The 21,774-nt window shown below is 37.9% G+C and overlaps 1 protein-coding gene across 18 annotated transcripts in view; it reads right to left on the bottom strand.

The window, feature by feature from the left end:
* TBL1XR1 (TBL1X/Y related 1) overlaps positions 1-21,774 on the bottom strand; it is a 182,929-nt gene that overhangs the window by 63,824 nt on the left and 97,331 nt on the right. For 13 of the 18 annotated variants that reach the window (XM_007972064.3, XM_073023442.1, XM_073023441.1 and 10 more), the window contains one exon: positions 15,588-15,663. The exons of 4 other annotated variants lie outside the window; for them this stretch is intronic. Coding sequence is in view for 1 of the 14 variants with exons in the window: in XM_073023437.1 (XP_072879538.1) it covers positions 15,588-15,663 (76 nt within the window). In the remaining 13 variants the exon portion in view is untranslated. Of the gene's footprint in view, positions 1-4,263; positions 4,963-15,587; positions 15,664-21,774 lie in introns of those variants that run through there. One more of the 18 variants, XM_073023447.1, reaches the window with a different exon arrangement.

Raw genomic sequence — 21,774 nt, 5'->3', positions numbered from 1 at the left:
TTTTGTCTTGTGTTTTTATTTATTCATATTTCTCTATCCTTCTGCATCATAAGCAGGTCAGAGCTTAATGCACAAGCAGAAAAATGTTACCGATGAGCTCTTCAAACTATTTTCAAATTTAAATAAATGAATTTTGATGAATGCCATTAAAACAACAACAACAACATATTAACAGGAACCTGACTTCGAGAAATACCATCCACTGGTCTCCATTTTTTCTTAACATTTTACTATGAAAATTTTCAAACATATAGAAAAAAATGAAAACAATATCCACATAGCTACCACCTACAATTTAAAATTAACATTTCCTCATATTTGTTTTAATACATCTATTCAAAGAACTTACAGTCATCAGTATACTTCTATAAATACTGCAACTTGCCCATCAAGTAATGTTTTTTCTTTATTTTTTATTTTTATTTTTTAGGAAAAACTTGGCCGAGCACAGTGGCTCATGCCTGTAATCCCAGCACTTTGGGAAGCTGAGGCAGGCGGATCACGAGGTCAGGAGTTCAAGACCAACCTGGTCAACATGGTGAAACCCATCTTTACTAAAAATATAAAAATTAGCTGGGCATAGTGGTGGGCACCTGTAATCCCAGCTACTCGGGAGGCTGAGGCAGAAGAATCATTTGAACCCGGGAAGTGGAGGTTGCAGTGAACCGAGACTGCCGCATTGCACTCTAGCCTGGGTGACAGGGCAAGACTCCATCTCAAAAAAAAAAAGGGGGGGTGGGGGGAGAGGAACAGAAAGGAATGCAAAGGAATGGAGAAGGGAGAGGAGAAGGGAGAGGGAAGGAGGAAGGGAAGGGAAGGGAGAGGGAAGGAGGAAGGGAAGGGAAGGGAAGGGAGAGGGAAGGAGGAAGGGGGAAGGAGGAAGGGGGAAGGGGGAAGGGAAGGGGGAAGGGGGAAGGGGGAAGGGGGAAGGGGGAAGGGGGAAGGGGGAAGGGGGAAGGGGGAAGGGAAGGGAAGGGAAGGGAGAAGGGGGAAGGGAAGGGGGAAGGGAAGGGGGAAGGGAAGGGGGAAGGGAAGGGGGAAGGGAAGGGGGAAGGGAAGGGGGAAGGGAAGGGGGAAGGGAAGGGGGAAGGGAAGGGGGAAGGGAAGGGGGAAGGGAAGGGGGAAGGGAAGGGGGAAGGGAAGGGGGAAGGGAAGGGGGAAGGGAAGGGGGAAGGGAAGGGGGAAGGGAAGGGAAGGGGGAAGGGAAGGGAAGGGGGAAGGGAAGGGAAGGGGGAAGGGAAGGGAAGGGAAGGGAAGGGAAGGGGAAGGGGGGGAAGGGGAGGGAAGGGGGAAGGGAAGGGGGAAGGGAAGGGGGAAGGGAAGGGAAGGGAAGGGGGAAGGGAAGGGAAGGGAGAAGAGAAGGGAAGGGAAAAGAAGAAAAGACTTACACAAAATACAATGGACGTATACTGGCTATACCATTCAGTAAGTTTTGACAAATGTTATGTACCTGAGTAACGTAAATCCCTAACGGAACACAGAACATTGCCAACACCTTAGAAAGCTGCCACATGCACTTCCCCACTTAATCCCTTTCCTCACCACTCATTCCTACCACCTGCCAACCTCTTCATCTTTCCCCTTCATAACTTCGTTTTGCCTGCCCTACCCCACATGCACAATAGATGAGGTCTGTATGGTTTTAGGACATCACATATATAGAATCACATATGATGGCTTGTTTTGTGTAAGACTACATTCAGTCAGCATAATGTTTTAGAGATTAATCCAAGTTGCTGCAGACATCAACGCCTTGGTTCCTTCCTATTGCTTAGTAGTATTCCATTGTACACATACAGCAACTTGATAATCCATTTTCTTGGTTTATAGACACCTGAATAGTTTCCAGTTTAGGGGTCAACCCCATATTTTAGCAGAGTTTATAAACCAAATTTGGTACTCCACCTCTATGGGTATTTTCTTCCTGGATTCCCTCCTTCCCCGTGCTGGACTCCATTACTCTGCAATGCAGCGTTAGTTCTGAACCATTCTCTAGTTCCTCTGCCAAAGGGAACTTGTCCCCAGGCAAAGATCTGTCAATAACAGGAAACTCCAACGCCATTCTCATAAGACTCCAATCCAGTCTGGCTTCTACTTGTTTCAGGTTTGTTCTAGGGTGTCCTCATAATGTTTGTTTTTCATATGTTGTCCAGAGATTGTAGTTACTATTTGTGGGAGGATTTGTTCCATAGGAGCCCCTACTCCATTTGTGGAATTATAACTCTCTACTATTCTTCTGAGCACACTTGTTCAACGCTGTAATTGGCCTACTTTTTTGGTGTTCCCTGCAACGCTTACCAGCTAGATTGAGCCAGTTTCTTTCAATCAAAAAAGCCAAACTAAACCAGAAATGAGGCCTCCAGGAACTGAAGAGCATAAGAAAAAATCCCTAAGAGAGAACTGGAGAAGTAGATCCTGTAATTCTTCCTATGAACCAACACAAGTTCCAAATTCATCCCAAGATGTGCATGTGGAACATACCTAAAGAAGCACTACAAAGGTCTTGAGAACTGAAGGCACAAATCACCTTCAGGTTCCATACTAACTCCTCAGAGGCTCATTCAGGAAGCAGACTCAAAGTAGCTTAGCAAAGACTTTGAAAACTGAACCGACGTTGGAACCACTGCCCACAGGTGTCACAGAATTTGGGAGTCTGTGCCTATCGATGTTAATTGCCTGCTTTCATTTACATTTTTCAAATGAAAAATGAAAATTTCATTTTCATTTTTCAAACAACAACATTCTCTAGGAATGGTACAGATGAAGAAAATCTGATCATTCTCAAAGGAAAAGAAAATAACAGATATTAATCCTGAGATGATCCAGGTGTCAGAATTCACAAAGATGTCCGTGAAGGGACAGGAAAGACAAGTTCTCAGAAGTAGACACTATAAAAAAAGAACCAAATGGAAATTTTATGATTGAAAAAATATAGGAAAAAATTCTAAGACAATAGGAAGTACAGAAAAATGATAGCAAAAATTTGATCTTCCTGAATAAGAGATTACAACATAGATGATAATAAAATTCTAAGTTTTAATAAAAGAAAATTTTCCCAAAATAACAAATGCCTTTAGCTCTCAAAAGTAATGGAAAAAATCTAGAGACCTGTCATCATCAAGATGCTTTCAACCCTATTATTCTATGGGTGCCTGAGGTCCACTGAAAACTCTCATGATTCACCTCTATATAATCTGTGTTACACAAAATTTAAAAGAATGCTGGAGTGCAAATGAGGAGATACAGTTCAAGTCTTGGTTCTGTAATGGAATCACTTCTCTAAACATTAGTTCTTCATTTGTAAAATGAGGATTAAACTCAATAGAACTTACTTAGCTTTGTAACATAGTCCCAATATCTAATTTTAGGAACCCTCAAAAAGTCATTCCAGTCTCCCCAGATATTAGCACTGGCCAAGTCCACACACGTAAGTTTTAAATTATCTAGTAGCCACATGAAAAAGTTAAGAAACAGGCAGAATTTATTCTAATATTATTTTATGTAACCCAATATATCTGGAATATTATAATTTCTTATAATCAATATTTTTAAATTGAGATATTTTACTTAAAAAAAAAAATTAAGTCTTCAAAATCCAGCATGCATTTTACATTTACAGCACATCTCAATTCTGACTAGTCGTATTTCCAAGTGTTCAACAGCTACGTATTTCCAGTGGTTACCATACTGGATAAGTCTAAATATAGAAGTGACATGGTGGGGGAGGGGAGCCAATAGCAAACAAGGGCTAAGGTGTCTCAATATGAGTAGTCTGTCTTACATACATACATACACAAGCTGTATGTTCAGGTGGTAATGAAAGCATCTGCCCTGTTACATGGCATGGGGTTGGAGCAATGGAAGTCTGTTTTCTGAAATAAATTTTCATCTCTCTACTATAATTAGAACACGCAATTGTTTTTAAGAAAAATAATGGATTTCTCACCAATAAAACAGATATTAACAACTTTACATGGTTACAGCAATATTTAAGTAAGATAACTACCTCTCTATGACAGAACATATACAGTTGACCCTTGTCCAAAGCAGGAGTTAAGGGTGTCAACCCAGCCAATCAAAAATCCACATATAACTTCTGACCTCCCAAAAACCTAACTACTAACAACCTAGTTATGACCAGAAGCCTTACTAATAACAAAAACACACACATCTTACGTGTTGTAGGTATTAGATATTGTATTCTTACAATAAAAGAAGTTAGAGAAAAGGTTATTTAAAAAATCGTAAGGAAAATATATTTACCATTCATTAAATGGAAGTGAATCATCCTGAAGGTCCTCATCCTCTTCACAAGGCTGAGGAGAAGTTGGTTTTGCTGTCTGAGGGGTGGGAGAGGTAGAAGAGGTGGAAGGACAGGCAGGAAAGGCAGGCATACTAGATCTAATTTTTATTTTTAAAAAACCGAGTAAAAGTGAACCCACATAGTCCACACCTGTGTTGTTCAAGGGTCAACTATACTAACCCTTCCATTTTGGGGTTGATTTTCACTCATTCATTTACTTAAAAAAAAAAAAAATTAAACTAATCAAAATGGTTTTGGGCATTTTTCCCTTACACGTTTAAAGTACCTCTACTATGTAATCTGTTCTATAATCACAAGCCCTTAGGCTCTAAGTCACTTTTTAAAAAATATCAGGTTGCAATAAAAAATGATCCAAATAAACACCTGACAGGAAATGAATGCCTAATATATAGAGGATTGTGAAGGAAGAACTTTAGCATTCCAACCTTTTTGTTTTAAAGACCCTCCTTACGGGTGCTAGTAAATCACAGGAAAAGAGAGAAAATAGGCATGGGGAAGGATATCTGTTCCTATGAACCAGGATTAAAATGAAAAGATATAACTAAAATTAACTGGCTTAAGAAAAAGGACAGAAGTTGAAGAAGCAAACCAACAGAACCTGTATAAAACTAGAAGTTCCTGTCCTTTACAAACTAACTTTAGTATGTTAATTTGTCTCTCAAGCAAAAATTTTTGTTTAAGTCATGCAATATTATCCACTGGATGGATGGATGAATGAAAAGAAAAAAGAACGGGAAGGGGGGAAGTCTTCAAATGGCTTCAATACACCACTGAAATAAGAAATGGCCTTCAGTTTCCTATTTTATGGTTATATTGGACCATGCTGTCCAACCACGAACAGTCAAAATCTAGTCAGACCAAATTTAATATAGTACACCTGAAGAAAATTAGGAAACTTAAAAGTCAGCCAGATAATATTCAGTGATAGGACACCTTTTGTTTTAACATTACCATGTTAAACATCTATCCCTCTATTGTGGGTGTATGCCCTTGCTCTCACACTACTCTGTGTTTCTCGAGATAAGAGAGCTAGTATTTTATTCCTGGTTGAATAGTGCCTACACTGAGAATTTATAGGAAGGACAGCAAAATTATTTGAAACATGAAAAATATTGTAAAATAAAAATACTAATTCACCATTAATAGTGAACTAATTCACTATATTACAGTTAATATAAATTGAGCACCCCAATCCAAAAATCCAAACTCCAGAATGTTCCAATATCTGCAATTTTTGGAGCAGTGATATAACGCCACAAGCAGAAGATTCCACACTTGATCTCATACAAGTCACAGTCAAAATTCTGGTTCATGCACAAAATTATTTAAAATACTGTATAAAATTGCCCTCAGGTTACATATATAAGGAGTATATGAAACATAAATGAACTTTGTGTTTAGACTTGGATCCTATCCCCAAGATATCTCATTACAGATATGCAAATATTCCGAAATCCAAGTAAATATGAAATCTGAAATACTATGGTCCCAAGTGTTTAGGATAACCAATGCTCAACCTGTACAAAGATTAAATCCATGTAAAAATCCAAGCTTTCTCTGCCTTTCACGTGATACCACAGTCTTTCACGGCTTCCATTTTAGGCTCAGTTATTTCAGCCTCTAAAGACAGGCATACATTCTCAACGAAATGAAAATGGTTTACACGATATCATGTGACAATGTCGTTCTTTCTTCACATTTAATAATGCCACTTCCGAATCATGATGGTAAAAGATTAAAAATGAAAATAGTAACAATAAACTTTCCTACAGTAAAGAGAACCAATTAATTTACAGATGCTACATTTATAAGTAGGTAATAATCACCGACTCCTCGCTATGCACCACACTCTTTCCTGGCAGCAACCTGTTGGCAGGGTCACAACTCCTTGAGGTCTTGTCTTCAGTCTGGCAAGTCATAACTCCTTTCAGTTAAGAATAATCAACTTCTGAGATAAGAGATGTTAACAAAATACAGCAGGGTGGTTTATGAGTGAAAGAGGTGATTTACTAATTACACTGAGAAATGTAACTGCCAGTAGACTAGAATATTCATTGATGCAGAAGAGGCCGGCAAGGCCCAGCCCACATTCCCTCATCACTCAACTTTCCCGAGCAGCTGGGTAGTTTTTTACTGCAAAGCACCCTGAGGCCAAACAGCAGGTCAGGAGCTGCTGCCCTGCCCTCTGCAAAGCCTAACTCCCTGACTAAGGAATGGGGGTTAGTTGACAAAGTAACCCAGGTTCTTTGCCCCTTGGATGGAAAAACAGACATGTTCTACACTGTCTCCCAAGGCTGCCACATGATTTGAGTCCAACTGCACAAAAATATTAGTCTTTCAGGCACTCGGTATCAGCCTCCTTTTCCCTTTCTGGCTTCCCCACAGGAACTTTCTAGATCCACCTTTCCAACAAAGGGTCTGGTTAGTCAGGAATCAAACCTACGAGAACTGCTCAGCATCATTCCATTCTTTGTGGAAGAGTCCTGTTGTTAAACCAAATTAATTTTTAGAAGTTGTGGAATGACTATACAATCAGAACAAGAGGAAATAGAAGGGCTCAGGGGATTGATCAATATAGTTGGTAGACTTTTCTGCAAAATAAGAATCGATCTTTGAAACAGTTCAAAGAAAAACATATGCAAACAGTTCCAAAATAAACTAGCAAACAACTATAAAATAAATGAAAATATGCAAATTAGAACCATAGTGAAATACTATTTCTAACCTATCAGATTAAAAGACAAATACATATCAAAGGGAAAAAGGGAACCTCATATATTGCTGGAAGGAACATAAGATGGCATAATGCTTTACAGAAGGGAATTTGGCAAATTGACACCCACATTTCATGCTCCTATCTAAAAACTTCCACTCTTGAAATAGCTATCTGTGTAACAGAGTAGAATGCAGCTGTAAAACAATGAATAAAGACTATATCTACGTCCTGCTATGAAGTGATCTCCAGAATATTTAAGAATACATATGTATTTGTTTACATTTGAGCAAGATAAATAAAAAATCGTTTGATTTTTGTAAGTAACTTGGTTACTTACAAAAGGAGGAAGACTGTATCTCACTTTGAAGTGGTATGTTTCCTAGGATTATAAAACAAAATTAAAACAAATATTTTAAATTCTAAATACTAAAAATAAAATGAAACAAACTGGCCTGGCTTCGGCACAGTGGCTCAGGCCTGTAATCCCAGCACTTTAGCAGGTTGAGGTCAGGAGGATTGCTTGAGCCCAGGAGTTCAAGACCAGCCTGGGCAACACAGGGAGACACTGTTTCTACTTTAAAAAAAAAAAAAAAAAAAAAAAAATTGTCCAGGTGCGGTAGCTCATGCCTGTAATCCAAACACTTTGGGAGACTGAGGCGGGTAAATCACGAGGTCAGGAGATAGAGACCATCCTGAACAACATGGCGAAACCCCATCTCTATTAAAAATGCAAAAATTAGCTGGGCATGGTGGCATGCACCTGTAGTCCCAGTTACTCAGGAGGCTGAGGCAAGAGAATTGCTTGAACGATTGAGGCGGAGCTTGCAGTGAGCCAAAATGGCGCCACTGCACTCCAGCCGGGTGACAGAGCGAGACTCCGTCTCAAAAATAACATAACATAACATAACATAACATAACATAACATAACATGACAGTAAAAAAAATTAGCCATGCATGGTGGCACGCACCTGTGGTCCCAGCTACTTTGGGAGGCGGAGGTGGGAGAATCAATTGAGCCCAGAAGGGCAGGGCTGCAGTGAATCACGATCACGCCACTGCACTCCTACCTGGGTGACTGAATGACACAGTGTTGAAAAGAAAAGAAGAAAAGAGAGAAAAATAAAAGAGGGAGAGGGGAAGAGAAGAAGAAAAGGGGAAGAGGAGCAGGAATTGGGGAGATAGGGGAGGGAAGGGACAAGTTGACCCAACTATGTATCAAACTGGTGGTGGGCAGGGGGCGGATTACACATGAGGACTTACTTTAAAACGTAATACTTAGCTGTAATCCCACTGAGACGTGGACAAAAAAAGAAAAATGAAAACAATAGTCACTACTCATACTGGTTAAATATACATTTATAAATGTAAAAATATGTATAATTTTATATTATGTTTATTTTTATATTTACATGTAAAGTACTTATAAAGTACATGTACTCTATTTTTTTATACTCTATTTTTGTTTAATATATTACTTTCTATTATGTTTACATATTAACTATTGCATATTATATAACATAAATATATAAATATTCTTTTTCACTAAAAGGAATCAGGACTTCTTAGAGACATAGCTATCTGAGGACCAACGAAGGACACATAGAAGATGAGCTTTGGCCAACATCTTGTTTTGTCAGAAAGCAAGGAAGCTACCAGAGAGAGAATACTAGAGTCAAATCAAAAAACACTTAGAAGTAAACTTGAAAAGGCTCTTTTGGTCAAGGGAATGACATCAATAAGAATACAAACTACAGTGCAATAAAACATATCAAATGCTTAAATCCACAAGCTCACAGTAACTCAAAAAAATCCTCACTTGTTACTTAGAAAGGTATTCAAGAACCCTAGAAAGGCTTCCAGGAAACAACTCAGTACTTTGAAAACTGGTAAATAAAGGAAAGAATCATTCATTTCATAGGCCTTTGTGCAATCTGTGCCACAGAGTAATGAAATATCTGTTAGGGAAAGTTTCTCTTTATAGAAATGTTACATATAATAAAAGCTTGACATAATTGGAATATCAACATTTTCTTTGCCCTCATGGAAATAATGGTTCTAGGAATGATCATTAATGTCGCCTACTGTCAGGAATAAAAAACAAACATTAGGTGCTTCTTTATGCAAGCATACAGTGAGTGTCCTTTATCTAAAATGATTGGGACTACAAGTTTTTCAGATTTTGAAATATCTGCAGTGTAACAGTTTAGCACTCCCAATCTGAAAATGTGAAATCCAAAGTGCTCCAATGAGCATTTCCTTTGAGTGCTGTGTTAGTGCTCAAAAGATTTCAGATGTTGGAGCATTTCAGATTAGAGGTATTCCATCTATATTTAGTACCACCTGTGAAATATTCTGCCACCCCAACCTTTATATATTTTTCCAAAATAATAAAGGAAAAAAAACTAAATTAAGATAAGATTAATCTTAATTAATTAGATGAAGCCGTTAGCTACAACCACCAATATAAGGAAAAGATTAACCTTATACTATAGGAATCCAATAAATAAAATACAGAATGTAGAAAACTTCACAGGACAAATAAAAGGGAAAAAATAGGTAGAAGCATAAGCTATACCCAGTAACCAAACATAATGTATAAGTTTTGTTGATTCTGTAAAAACATATTAGGAGCAGTTCAGAAAAATCAAAGCTAAGTAGACAGTTGGTAGTGTTAAATTATTGTCAACACCTCACATCCATTAGGATAGGCACTAGCAAACAAACAGCAAATGTCCAGTGTGTAGAACCCTGTTGTACTGTTGGTAGGGATGTAAAATGGTGCTGCTGCTCTGGAAAGAGTACAGAACTTTTTCAAGGGGGCGGGGGGGAACCCTAGAATTACCATATGATCCAGCAATCCCTGTTCTGAGATCCCAAAAAGAATTCCAGTTCTAAAAAGAGTTGAAATCAACATGTCAAAGAGATTTGCACATCCATGTTCAAAGCAAGACTATTCATAATAGCCAAAAGGTAGAAGCAACCCAAATGTCTACCAACAAATGAATGGATAAAGAAAATGTGGTATGACTTCCATTCAACACAGTACTTACTGGAAGTCCTAGCCAGAGCAATCAGACAAGAAAAGACATCAAGGGCATCCAAATCAGTAAAGAGGAAGGCAAACTGTTGCTGTTTGCTGATAATATGACTGTACACCTAGAAAACCCTAAAGACTCCTCCAAAAAGCTCCTAGAAGTGATAAAATGAATTCAGCAAAGTTTCAAGATACAAAATTAATATACACATCAACAGTGACCAAGTGGAGAATCAAATCAAGAACTCCCTTTTACAGCTATTGTAATAGCTGCAAAAATAAATTAAAATACTTAGGAATATAGCTAACCAAGGAGATGAAAGACCTCTGCAAGGAAAACTAAAAAACACTGCTGAAAGGAATCACAGATGACACAAATAGAAACACATCCCAAGTTCATGGATGGGTAGAATCAGTATTTTGAAAATGACCATACTGCCAAAAGCAATCTACAAATTCAATGCAATTCCCATCAAAATACTGCCAACATTCTTCACAGAAATACAAAAAACAGTCCTAAAATCCTATGGAATCAGAGAAGAGCCCACATAGCCAAAGCAAGACTAAGCCAAAATAACCAATCTGGAGTCATAAACATTACCTGACCTCAAACTATACTATAAGGCCATAGTCACTAAAGCAGCATGGTACTGGTATAAAAATAGGCATATAGGCCAATGGAACAGAACAGAGAACCCAAAAATAAAGCCAAATACTTACAGTCAACTGATCTTCGACCAAGCAAACAAAAACACAAAGTGGGGATAGGACACCCTATTCAATGAATGGTGCTGCGAGAATTGGCAAGCCACACATAGAAGAAGGAAACTGTATCCTCATTTCTCACCTTATACAAAAATCAACTCAAGATGGATCCAAGAGTTAAATCTAACACCCGAACCCATAAAAATTCTAGAAGATAACATTGAAAAAACCCTTCTAGACACTAGCTTGGGCAACAACTTCATGACCAAGAACCCCAAAGCAAATGCAACAAAAACAAAGATAAATTAAGATGGGACTTAATTATTAACTAAAAAGCTTCTGCACGGCAAAAGAAACAATCAGCAGAGAAAACAGACAACTCACAGAGTGAGAGAAAATCTCCATAATCTATACATCCAACAAAGATTCTGTAGATCCAGAATCTACAAGGAACTCAAAGCAGCAAGAAAAAAACAAATAATCCCATTTTAAAAAAGTGGGCTAAGGACATGAATAGACAATTCTCAAAAGAAGAAATACAAATAAATGACCAACAAACGCATGAAAAAATACTCAGTATCACTAAAAATAAGAGAAATGCAAATCAAAACCACAATGTGATGCCACCTTACTCCTGCAAGAATGGCTGTAATCAAAAAATGAAAAAATAATAGACGTTGGCATGGATGTGGTGAAAAGGGAACACTTACACTGCTGGTGGGAATGTAAACTAGTACAACAACTAAGGACATCAGTGTGGAGATTCCTTAAAGAACTAAAAGTAGAACTACCATTTGATCAAGTAATCCCACTACTGGCTATCTACTTACAGAGAAAAAGAAGTCATTATACGAAACAGATACTTGCACACGCATGTTTATTATAGCAGCACAATTTGCAACTACAAAACTATGGAAACAGCCCATCAATCAACAAGTGGATAAAGAAATTGTGGTATGTGTATATACACCATGGAATACTATTCAGCCATAAGAAGGAATGGAATAATGGCATTCGTAGCAACCTGGATGGAATGAGAGACCATTATTCTAAGTGAAGTAACTCAGGAATGAAAACCATAACATTGCATGTTCTCACTGGTAAGTGGGTGCTAAGCAATGAGGAGGACGCAACGGCATAAGAATATACAATGGACTTTGTGGACTGGGGGAAGGGTGGGGGATGGAGAGGGATGAAAGACTATACTTTGGGCACAGTATACACTGCTCCAGTGATGAGTGCACCAAAATCTCAGAAATCACCACTAAAGAACTTATCCATGTAACCAATCACCACCTATTTCCCAAAAACCGATTGAAATAAAAAAAAAAATACAAAAAAAAAAAGAAAACGTGGTATGTACATACAATGGAATTTCATTTTGCCTTAAAAAAGGCAAGGAAATAATGTCACAGGTTACAATACAGATCATTACGTTAAACAAAAGCAGCCAATCTCAAAAAGACAAATACTATATGGTGCTACCTATATGAGGTATCTAGCAAACTCAGAAACAAATAAAAGGGTTGTTGCCAGAGGACGGGGTGGGAGGAGAGTGGGGTGTTGGGAACTTGCAGGGGGGTGGGAGAGGGTGGGTGCTGTTTAATGGGTATACAGTTTTGGTTTTGCAGTGAGCACAGATCACGCCACTGCACTTCAGCCTGGGCAACAGGGTGAGACTGTCTCAAAAAATAATAAATAAAAAGTCAAAATAATAATATACACCTGCTGGCCAATGGGTCCTACTAATGCAATATGAGATAATTACAAAAAAGTAGTTATGAAACATTTGATACAGGAAAGCAGCTATAAATTATGATTTAAGGTGCAAAAAAAAAATTTTTTTTTGAGATGGTGTCTCAGTCACCCAGACTGGAGTGCAGTGGCTTACTGCAACCTACGCCTCCCAGGTTCAAGGGATTCTCTTGCCTCAACCTCCCAAGTAGCTGAGATTACAGGTGTGCGCCACCATGCCTGGCTAATTTTTGTATTTTTAGTAGAGATGGGGTTTCACCACATTGGCCAGGCTGGTCTCGAACTTCTGATCTCTCAAGTGATCCACCTGCCTCGGCCTCCCCAAAGTGCTGGTATTACAGGCATGAGCCACTGCACCTGGCCATAAGGTGCGATTAGATTTAAAATTACTTGTGTCTAGGTAAAAGAAGGGTGAAGGCAAAAAAGGATATTATGAATCCCTCATATTATTTTAACAAGAACAATGATCAACAAGGGAAAGAAAAATGTTTGAGGAGATGGATATCCCATTTATCCTAACTTGATCATTTTATATTTATACAAGTATCAAAGCATGCACCGTAAAATAAGTACAACTACTATATATCAACTTTTTTAAATTGTAAAAGAAAAAAAAACACTGTTGAGGGTAGGTAGGGAGGTGGTAGAGGTAACTGTATATAATCCCACTAAGCATTCTGGCATTTTCAGAGAAAATAAATATGACATACTACACAGCACAGGTTCAACCCAGAATGTTATCGCATTTCTGAGGGTCATGGGAAAACCACACCATTTTTGAACCAATACCTATAAATTTACTAGCACATCTGGCCAAATATATAGAAATGGCTTCAGTGTCCTTAGCTAGACTGTCAGTAAGTTTGCTGTAATCTTGGTCTACTTCATCTCTCACACACACTAACATACATACATATATACATACACACACATGCATACACACTTAAACTTCTGTGATGATATTAAAATGATTTCAGAGACTTTCAACAAAACTGACAAACATGTTTGGGATGATCTAATTTACAAAACAGTCTATGAGCAGTTATAAAAACAGTCTGTGAATAGCACATAAAAACTTTCACTTAAGGATAGGCACCTGTATCTCAGATACCCAACTGGTCTGATTGCCAAGGGAGACGTGCCACAAATACTAAGGATCCGACAACAAAGAAGAGTAACAGGTTTCAAATGTGAACTTCATTTGAACAAAAACTTCATGTGAACAAAAAGTGAAGAGCAGACACTCCAAATACCAAAGTTGATTTACCATGGATGTATTTCTTTCATGAGAAACTCTAGCGCTCCCTGGGAAACAGCAGATTTAGTGGTTAATGAGTCACCAGAGCAACCCAAGGACCCCAGCAAGTGCTTTATAAATTAACAAAAAAACATGTCATCCTTTGTGCTAGGTAAAGCTTGGCTTGGGGGGTGGGGAATATATTATTTTCTTCAACATCTCCTATCAACCCCTGAGAGAGAAAAGAAAAAGGAGAGAGAAGGAGAGGAAAGGGAGGAGGGTGAGGAGGATGCAGAGAGAGGAAAAGAACAGGGAAAGGAAGAGGTCAACCTTTTTTTCCCAACAGGAATTCAGAAGAGTTTAGACAGAGAAAATCCTCCTCCTATCAACATACTGAAAACAATCCATCTCCAATAGGAATTATTTCTGGGAATATTTTCACAAATATCTTACCCACTTATTCTGGTTCTTAACTTTTAATAGTTTTTCTTTCAGACTGATACATCATTTCCCACCAAATTCTATAAACCTCAATCAGTTTCTCTGTCTCCTTAATTTAGTAAAAATAAAATTGTTGGTAATGAACTACAGAAAATATTTTTAAATGTAAGATGTTATTATTTAATTCTTTAAAAAAGTAAAAATTCATTTCTCTTCTATTTATCGATCCCCAAAATAAACAACAATATTATTTTGGTAAGAAATTATATTTTAAGAGAGAATCACTCTGACTTCTAGTTAACAATGATAAGCACTTGACATACAGCTAGAATAAACCTTAGAAATTAAGTCCAATTCCATCAAAGATTTACAAGAGTACCTGCCAAAAGTCAAAGATTCATAGTATATTCAGGAAATAAAGCAAATGCCAGCTCTCACAGAGTCCAGTAGTCTTTCTGCTATATCAAATGATTGCCATTTATATTCTACAGTGAAAGACTTCTTAAAAATCCTCTTAAATAGATAAGAATGACTCTCCTTAAAATGATTAATTACAATAGTAGAATCCTAGCCATTTAAATGCACATAACTAAAAAATACTAAGATAAATGCAATACACAAAAACAATCTATTTTAGTGAAATGATGGACAAAAATAGAAGAGCAAAATGCCACTGTTGCATTTCTAACAAGAAAGTACTATTCACAAAATATAGTTCATTTGACAAAACACAAGACCATCACGATATAACAGTATTTTTCATCCTGATGACTGTAGCTAAGATGTTTTTAAAACTACAGAACACAGAAATCTTCAGCTGGACACGGTGGCTTGCACCTGTAATCCCAGCACTTCGGGAAGCTCAGACGGGCGGATCACCTGAGGTCAGGGGTTTGAGACCAGTCTGGCCAACATGGTGAAACCCTGTCTCCTACTAAAACTACAAAAAATTAGCTGGGCGTGGTGGCGCATGTCTGTAATCCCAGCTACTTGGGAGGCTGAGGCAGGATAATCTCTTTAACCCGGGAGGCGGAGGTTACAGTGAGCCGAGATCACGCCACTGCACTCCAGTCTGGGTGACAAGAGTGAAACTCCATCTCAAGACAGGAAGAAAAAGAAAGAAAAGGAAAGAAAAGAGAAATTTTCAAAAGTAGCAATTTTTCCTTTACCAAATATTCAAAAGTTACTTTTAAGTAACTTAAACTACATATATTTAAAAAGAATAAAAATTAAAAAAAAAAAAAACAAAAAAACACTTACTTAGCTTGGGAACACATGTATTTTGTCAAATTGTGAGAAACTTTCAAAATTCGCAAAAGATTCCAAAAACAAGAGAATAATAAACACTCTGACATTGGGAGTTGGAGAGTCTTACCATTGGCAGTGCATTGATGTGGGGATGTGCAACTGAATATCCGGTCACCGCCAATCACAAGTTGCTGTTGTTGATGCTGAGGAAAAGGAAAGTAAAGTATTCAATGTGCCCTAAAACAAATTCAGTTTAAAAGATTTTCCATACCAAATGTTACATGTTTGAAATATTCTTTAAAGTCCCCACCGTGAATTTCTTTCTCCCCCAAGTAATTGTTATCATAAACAACAGCAGCAACTTTTGAGTGCTTAATACTTGGCAAGTCTTTAGAATGTTCGTAAGAGGTTGGCATAGTGAATAAAATGAGACTCAAAGAGATTAACCTGCACACAAGTGGTCTCACCACAATTCAACTCAACTCGCGTAAATATTACTGTATTAAGGTCCAATTAGTATGTTCATAATCTAAAACCATGGGCCACCAAGAATGACATAAACTTGCATTCTATATTCTGTTTAATAATAAAGAAAAATATGTCATTGGTTTAGAAACAATTTCAATCAAAACGTATTAACTTCGATCTCTTTAGACTTCACGTATTTTATAGGGCTTATCCAGTTTTCTCAAATGCTAAGTCAGGGCATATTATATTCCACAAACCCTCTGTGTAAATAAAAAAGTTATACTTCATGGCCGGGCGCAGTGGCTCACGCCTGTAATCCCAGCACTTTGGAAGGCCGAGGCAGGCGGATCACCTGAGGTCAGGAATTCGAGACCAGCCTGGCCAACATGGTGAAACCCTGTCTACTAAAAATACAAAAATCAGCCGTGCGTGGTGGCTGGCGCCTGTAATCCCAGCTACTCGGGAGGCTGAGGCAAGAGAATTGCTTGAACCCAGAAGGCGGAGGTTGCAGTGAGCCAAGACCACGCCATTGCACTCCAGCCTGGGGGACAACAGCAAGACTTCATCTCAAAAAAAAAAAAAAAAAGTTATACTTCACATACCATGTCAGAGCAGACGCTTAGTTGGAACACTGACCAGTACAGTTTCCGTCACGGAGTACAATTTCATAAAGAGTAAAATCAAGCTGACACCACCGAAAGGAGTTTACTATAATATATGGGAGGTTTAGCTCCTACACCAATTAGGTAAAGTTAAGAAGATAACTAAGCAAATGATGATTATGCCACTTACACTATCCCACCAATCCCTGCGGCTTCAAAACAGGGCATGGGCATGAGCCCCCAAGGTGTGTTGCCTAGAGGCACTTGTGAGCTACTTGATAGGTCTTTTCTAGCATGGACTGAGGAAATGTTCTTTAGACATCATGTCTAGATACCACTAGAATCTGTTTACCTCAAGGTCGTTTGTTATGAACATCGATTATTTCAATATAAAGTTTTTGTCAATTTTTGAGCTACAGTCACGTAAGGCTGCTGGTTATCTAAAAATCAACAGAGCACTTTTGTCACAAAAATTTTTGGCATACATGCATTCAATTTATTTATAATTAACATGTACTACTTATATTTTAAAACACATATAAGAGGTCAGGCACAGTGACTCATGCCTGTAATCCTAACACTTCAGGAGGCCGAGGCGGGCCGCTTGAACTCAGGAGTTCGAAACCAGCCTGGGCAGCATGGCAAAACCTCATCTCTACCAAATATACAAAAAATCAGGCATGGTGGCACACAGGTCGTGGTCCCAGCTACTCGGGAGGCTGGGGCACGAGGGTTGCTTGAGTCTGGGAGGCAGAGGCTGCAGTGAGCCGAGATGGCCATGCCCCTGCATTTCGGTCTGTGTGATAGAGACTCTGCCTCAAACAAAAAAAACTCCCAATATAAGTAAAAGGCAGATAAACAATGTACTTACAGTGCTATATTTTTGTTCATAACATTCTACATCCTTAATGTCTTAATGACAGTTTTACATCATTAGCTAGTATCTTAAGGTACAACTTAATCGTAGAGCAAAGCTCATCAATACCAATAGTGAATATTGCACTTTTTTTTTTTTTTTTTTGAGACAGAGTCTCACTCTGTCACCCAGGCTGAAGTGCCGTGGCACAGTATCAGCTCACTGCAACCTCCGCCTCCTGCGTTCAAGTGATTCTCCTGGTCTCAGCCACCCGAGTAGCTGGGACTACAGGTACAAGTCACCACACCTGGCTAATTTTGGTATTTTTAGTAGAGACGGGTTTTCACCATGTTGGCCAGACTAGTCTCGAACTCCTGACCTCAAGCGATTCACACGTCTCGGCCTCCCAAAGTGCTGGGATTATAGGGCTGAGCCACTGCACCCCATGGAATAATCTACATTTCAAATATCTTTCTTGATAATCGCTAATTTTTTCAGACATCTATAAAATGATTAGATAATAGCAAGTGAAGAGTTCATTCTCATAGTTTAAGTATTGGCTATGCCATTTTCTTTCTTTCTTTCTTTCTTTTTTGAAATGGAGTCTCGCTCTGTCCCCCAGGCTGGAGTGCAATGGCACGATTTCAGCTTACTGTAACCTTCGCCTCCCAGATTCAAGCGATTCTCCTGCCTCAGCCTCCTGAGTAACTGAGACTACAGGCACGCACCACCATGGCCGGCTAATTCTGTATTTTTTAGTAGAGACAGGGTTTCTCCATGTTGGTCAGGCTGGTCTCGAACTCCCGACCTTGGGTGATCCGCCCACCTCAGCCTCCCAAAGTGCTGGGATTACAGGCGTGAGCCACCATGCCCAGCCATGATAATGGCTAATTTTTTCATACATCTATTAAATGATTAGATCATAGTAAGTGAAGAGTTCATTCTTGTAGTTTAAGTATTGGCTCTGCCATGTTCTTGTTTCTTACAACTTTGGTTTTAGATGCAATTTTTTTCTCTACCTTTGTCTTCATTCATTCATTTAGCTTTTCCTATTAATACTACAAGTCTTTAAGAAGAAAGACCACAATAGTGATTTAATAGTTGATGACATGGTTAAAAAGTGATTCTAGGATTTGAAGGATGAATAAATACATGAAAAATGGTATACCAATTGCACATGCAATTTAATCTGGAAAATTTCTAGAAACATATGCAGGGCCATATTTTTTCTCTCTTAAGATGTTTTCCTAGTCAACTCATTGACCTATGTCCTAGCCATCATGCAATGCATTTATAAAGCACATCTCGTAATTAAAATAAATATCTAAATTTTAAAAGATACAGTGATATACTTTACAAAGGAATTACAAAACTTAAGGTGCATTTAAGATAATCTGACAATGTGTATTCAAACTATTTGTATTAAAGGAATTCAAGTCCAAAACAGGCATATCCTGTCTTATCTACATTTCTACTTTTACTCAACATTCTCAAATCTCATCACAGCAGATCACTGTGACTCTCTTATCTGCACTCTTTGGCTGCCATGACATTCCTCATTCCTCACCAGAAATGTCCTTCTGACTATGGTTCTGCTCACAATATCCCTCCTTCAAAGATCAGGCCAAATCAGCTTCCTCCATTAATTATCCACCCCACCATCCAGAGAGAGAAAAATGAGCCCCGGCCTAACATATCTCCCTTTCCACAACTGCATAGTGCCTTATTCTTTCATCATGCCTCTCTGATCAAATTTCTGGAGACCCAAGACTGATGTAATCATCTTGCTGTCTCCCAACAGAACTAAGAATAGTGCCTTGAACATACATGGTTCTTAAGATATACATGTTGATAAAATGTTAAAATATCTAGATATTGAGGAATGAATTTACACATATTTGAAAATAAAATGCAGTAGAGACTGAATTACTGCACAAATAAATCACACTGGGAAGGAAAAACTCACCAGTGGATTGTTATTTTGAAAATGCTTGAGAGAACCTGGTTATATCAATAATTTTAATACCACTTCCAGAAGGTGACCAATAAAGGTTGATCTTCCATCATTAACAAAAAACTCAAGAAGTACATGATCAATCACATTATTGGTGTAAAAACTATCACTTCCTTTGTGTACTACATAAACTGAATCTATTTACTCTACTTCTTGTAATAAAATAAATGGCTGCAGGGTTTGTGTTTTGTCTCCAAACAAAAAGCTTTGCTTCCAAAAATGTATTTCAAAGCATTTTATCTAAAGTAAATGATTAATTTTAAATAAGGCTTTTAGCATAGAAAGACACTGTTGACTTAGCAGACATCTTCTAAGATCTGCCACCTACGCATAATTAGGAAGATTTTTTTAAGATGCAAAAATTCTAGAACAGCAAATTATATATTTTGACTGCTCTTCAAAAATACTACACTGCAGTGTCTAGAAGTAAATTTATTTAATTTATAGATAACTTTGAAAAGCTAATGGACATTACGGGCCCTTTTCCTAGACAAAGGTACAAACACAATAAATACTTACTTAAGGTAGCAACACATTCTAATCTAGAACCTAGTGGTCAGTAACAAGTTCAAGGAAGTATATCTGGTATCCTTTATAAAAAAAAGTTTAAAAAAAAATTTTTAACGTACAGAATTTGGGAAAGTCATCCCATGAATTAAGAGAAAAATATAATCCCAGCACTTTGGAAGGCCAAAGCAGGGAGATCACCTGAGGTCAGAAGGTTTGGGTGGATCGCTTGAGGTCAGAAAGTTAAGACCAGCCTGGTGAACATGGAGAAACCTCATCTCTAGGGAAAATACAAAAATTAGCCAAGTGTGGTGGCAGATGCCTGTAATTCCAGCTACTCAGGAGGCTGACGCAGGAGAATCACTTGAACCCAGGAGGCAGAGGTTGCAGTGAGCTGAGATCACACCACTGCATTCCAGCCTGGGTGACAGAGCGAGACTCTGTCTCCCAAAACAACAACACACACACACACACACACACACACACACACACACACACACAAAAGGAGAAAGAGAGAGAGAGAAATATATGAGAATCCTACCAGAATTGACTCTGCTTAGAAAGATTTTTATTAAATTAACTCCCAGGAAAAATCACAGAAAAAGTTCAAATTAAATTGCTTAGCACATGATTGAAGGCACAATTAAGAAAAAACAAAAAGAGTACTACCTCCTAATGAAAAAATTAATACATATTTGTAAATCAGAGTTTCAACTGAATCTTCTTAATCCATTTTACAAAAAGCAATGTTAGTATGTTATCTCCAACAACATACTACGCATACATCAAAGCCTTTAAGCATTACATCCTCCACTGTCCTCACCCCATCCTCATTTCCCATGGAATTTACACATACAGATAATATTCCAGACAGCCAGAAGGTAAGGCAGGTGAAAAGCAAGAGCTATAACAGCAGGGATATCTTAAGTGACTCTGAGATCAGACTCACTGTCAGATCATGCACAGCTTTGCAATTACTGCCTATGTTTTCATTTCCAATTGTTACTTAAGCAATTTGGGGAAAAATGATTCAAAATTTATCTGACTCCATTTTTAAAAATAAGCTATTCTCAAGATCACATACTCACATAAGGAGAAAACTATTTAAACATGCACTGGTGTCTAATCACCTAATTGTTACCTTAGTTGAGTTAGTTTCACCGGTAACATCACATGTAATTGAATTTTACGTTAAGATTATACAAAAATAAACTATTGTGCAAGAATAAAACAAAAAAACTATCAAGTATTTCTAAATTTGTCTATCACTGGGTAAGCAATGCAATTAAAAATAGCAAAAACTCTCTTACAATGACTCACAGAGTTCTTAAAATTAAAGGTTGTTTTGAACAGTTTCTAATGCTAATATAAGTCAAGTTTATTATTTTGGCACTAACACCTACACATCGAAAGCTTCCGGTTCACAAACCTTCAGTGATAGGGATGCTGAACATGAGAAAAGGCTTACACTACAAATTTACGGATACTTGAAAACTAATATAAAAATGTATGGATCATTTTAAGTTACTTTTTTTTTAAGTGAGTACAGCATTAATGTGTAAATATAACTGTTTTCTCCAAAATAAGTTATTAAATTAATGGTGTAACTTACAGTGTCTTTGAAATACCACAGATAAGACACTGTTTTCTTGTTTACACAAAGTTTGACAGCTGCTAAACCCTTTGTTAAAAAAGTAGTTTGGAAGAAACAAGTGTGCGGCGCGGGGTGGGGGACCAGCAGAAATAGCAATGAGGATCTAAGAAATAATACATGGGGGTGAAAAAAAAATGAAGCTTTGTTGCCTAAGACCACACAGGTGGGTACACTGGCACTTAAGTTGGAAGAGAAAAATGACATTCCTACATC

Source organism: Chlorocebus sabaeus, chromosome 15 (assembly GCF_047675955.1).
Source record: "Chlorocebus sabaeus isolate Y175 chromosome 15, mChlSab1.0.hap1, whole genome shotgun sequence".
NCBI lineage: Eukaryota > Metazoa > Chordata > Mammalia > Primates > Cercopithecidae > Chlorocebus > Chlorocebus sabaeus.
Note: the sequence above shows the minus strand (reverse complement) of the source record. Positions and strands in the feature narration are given on the sequence as shown.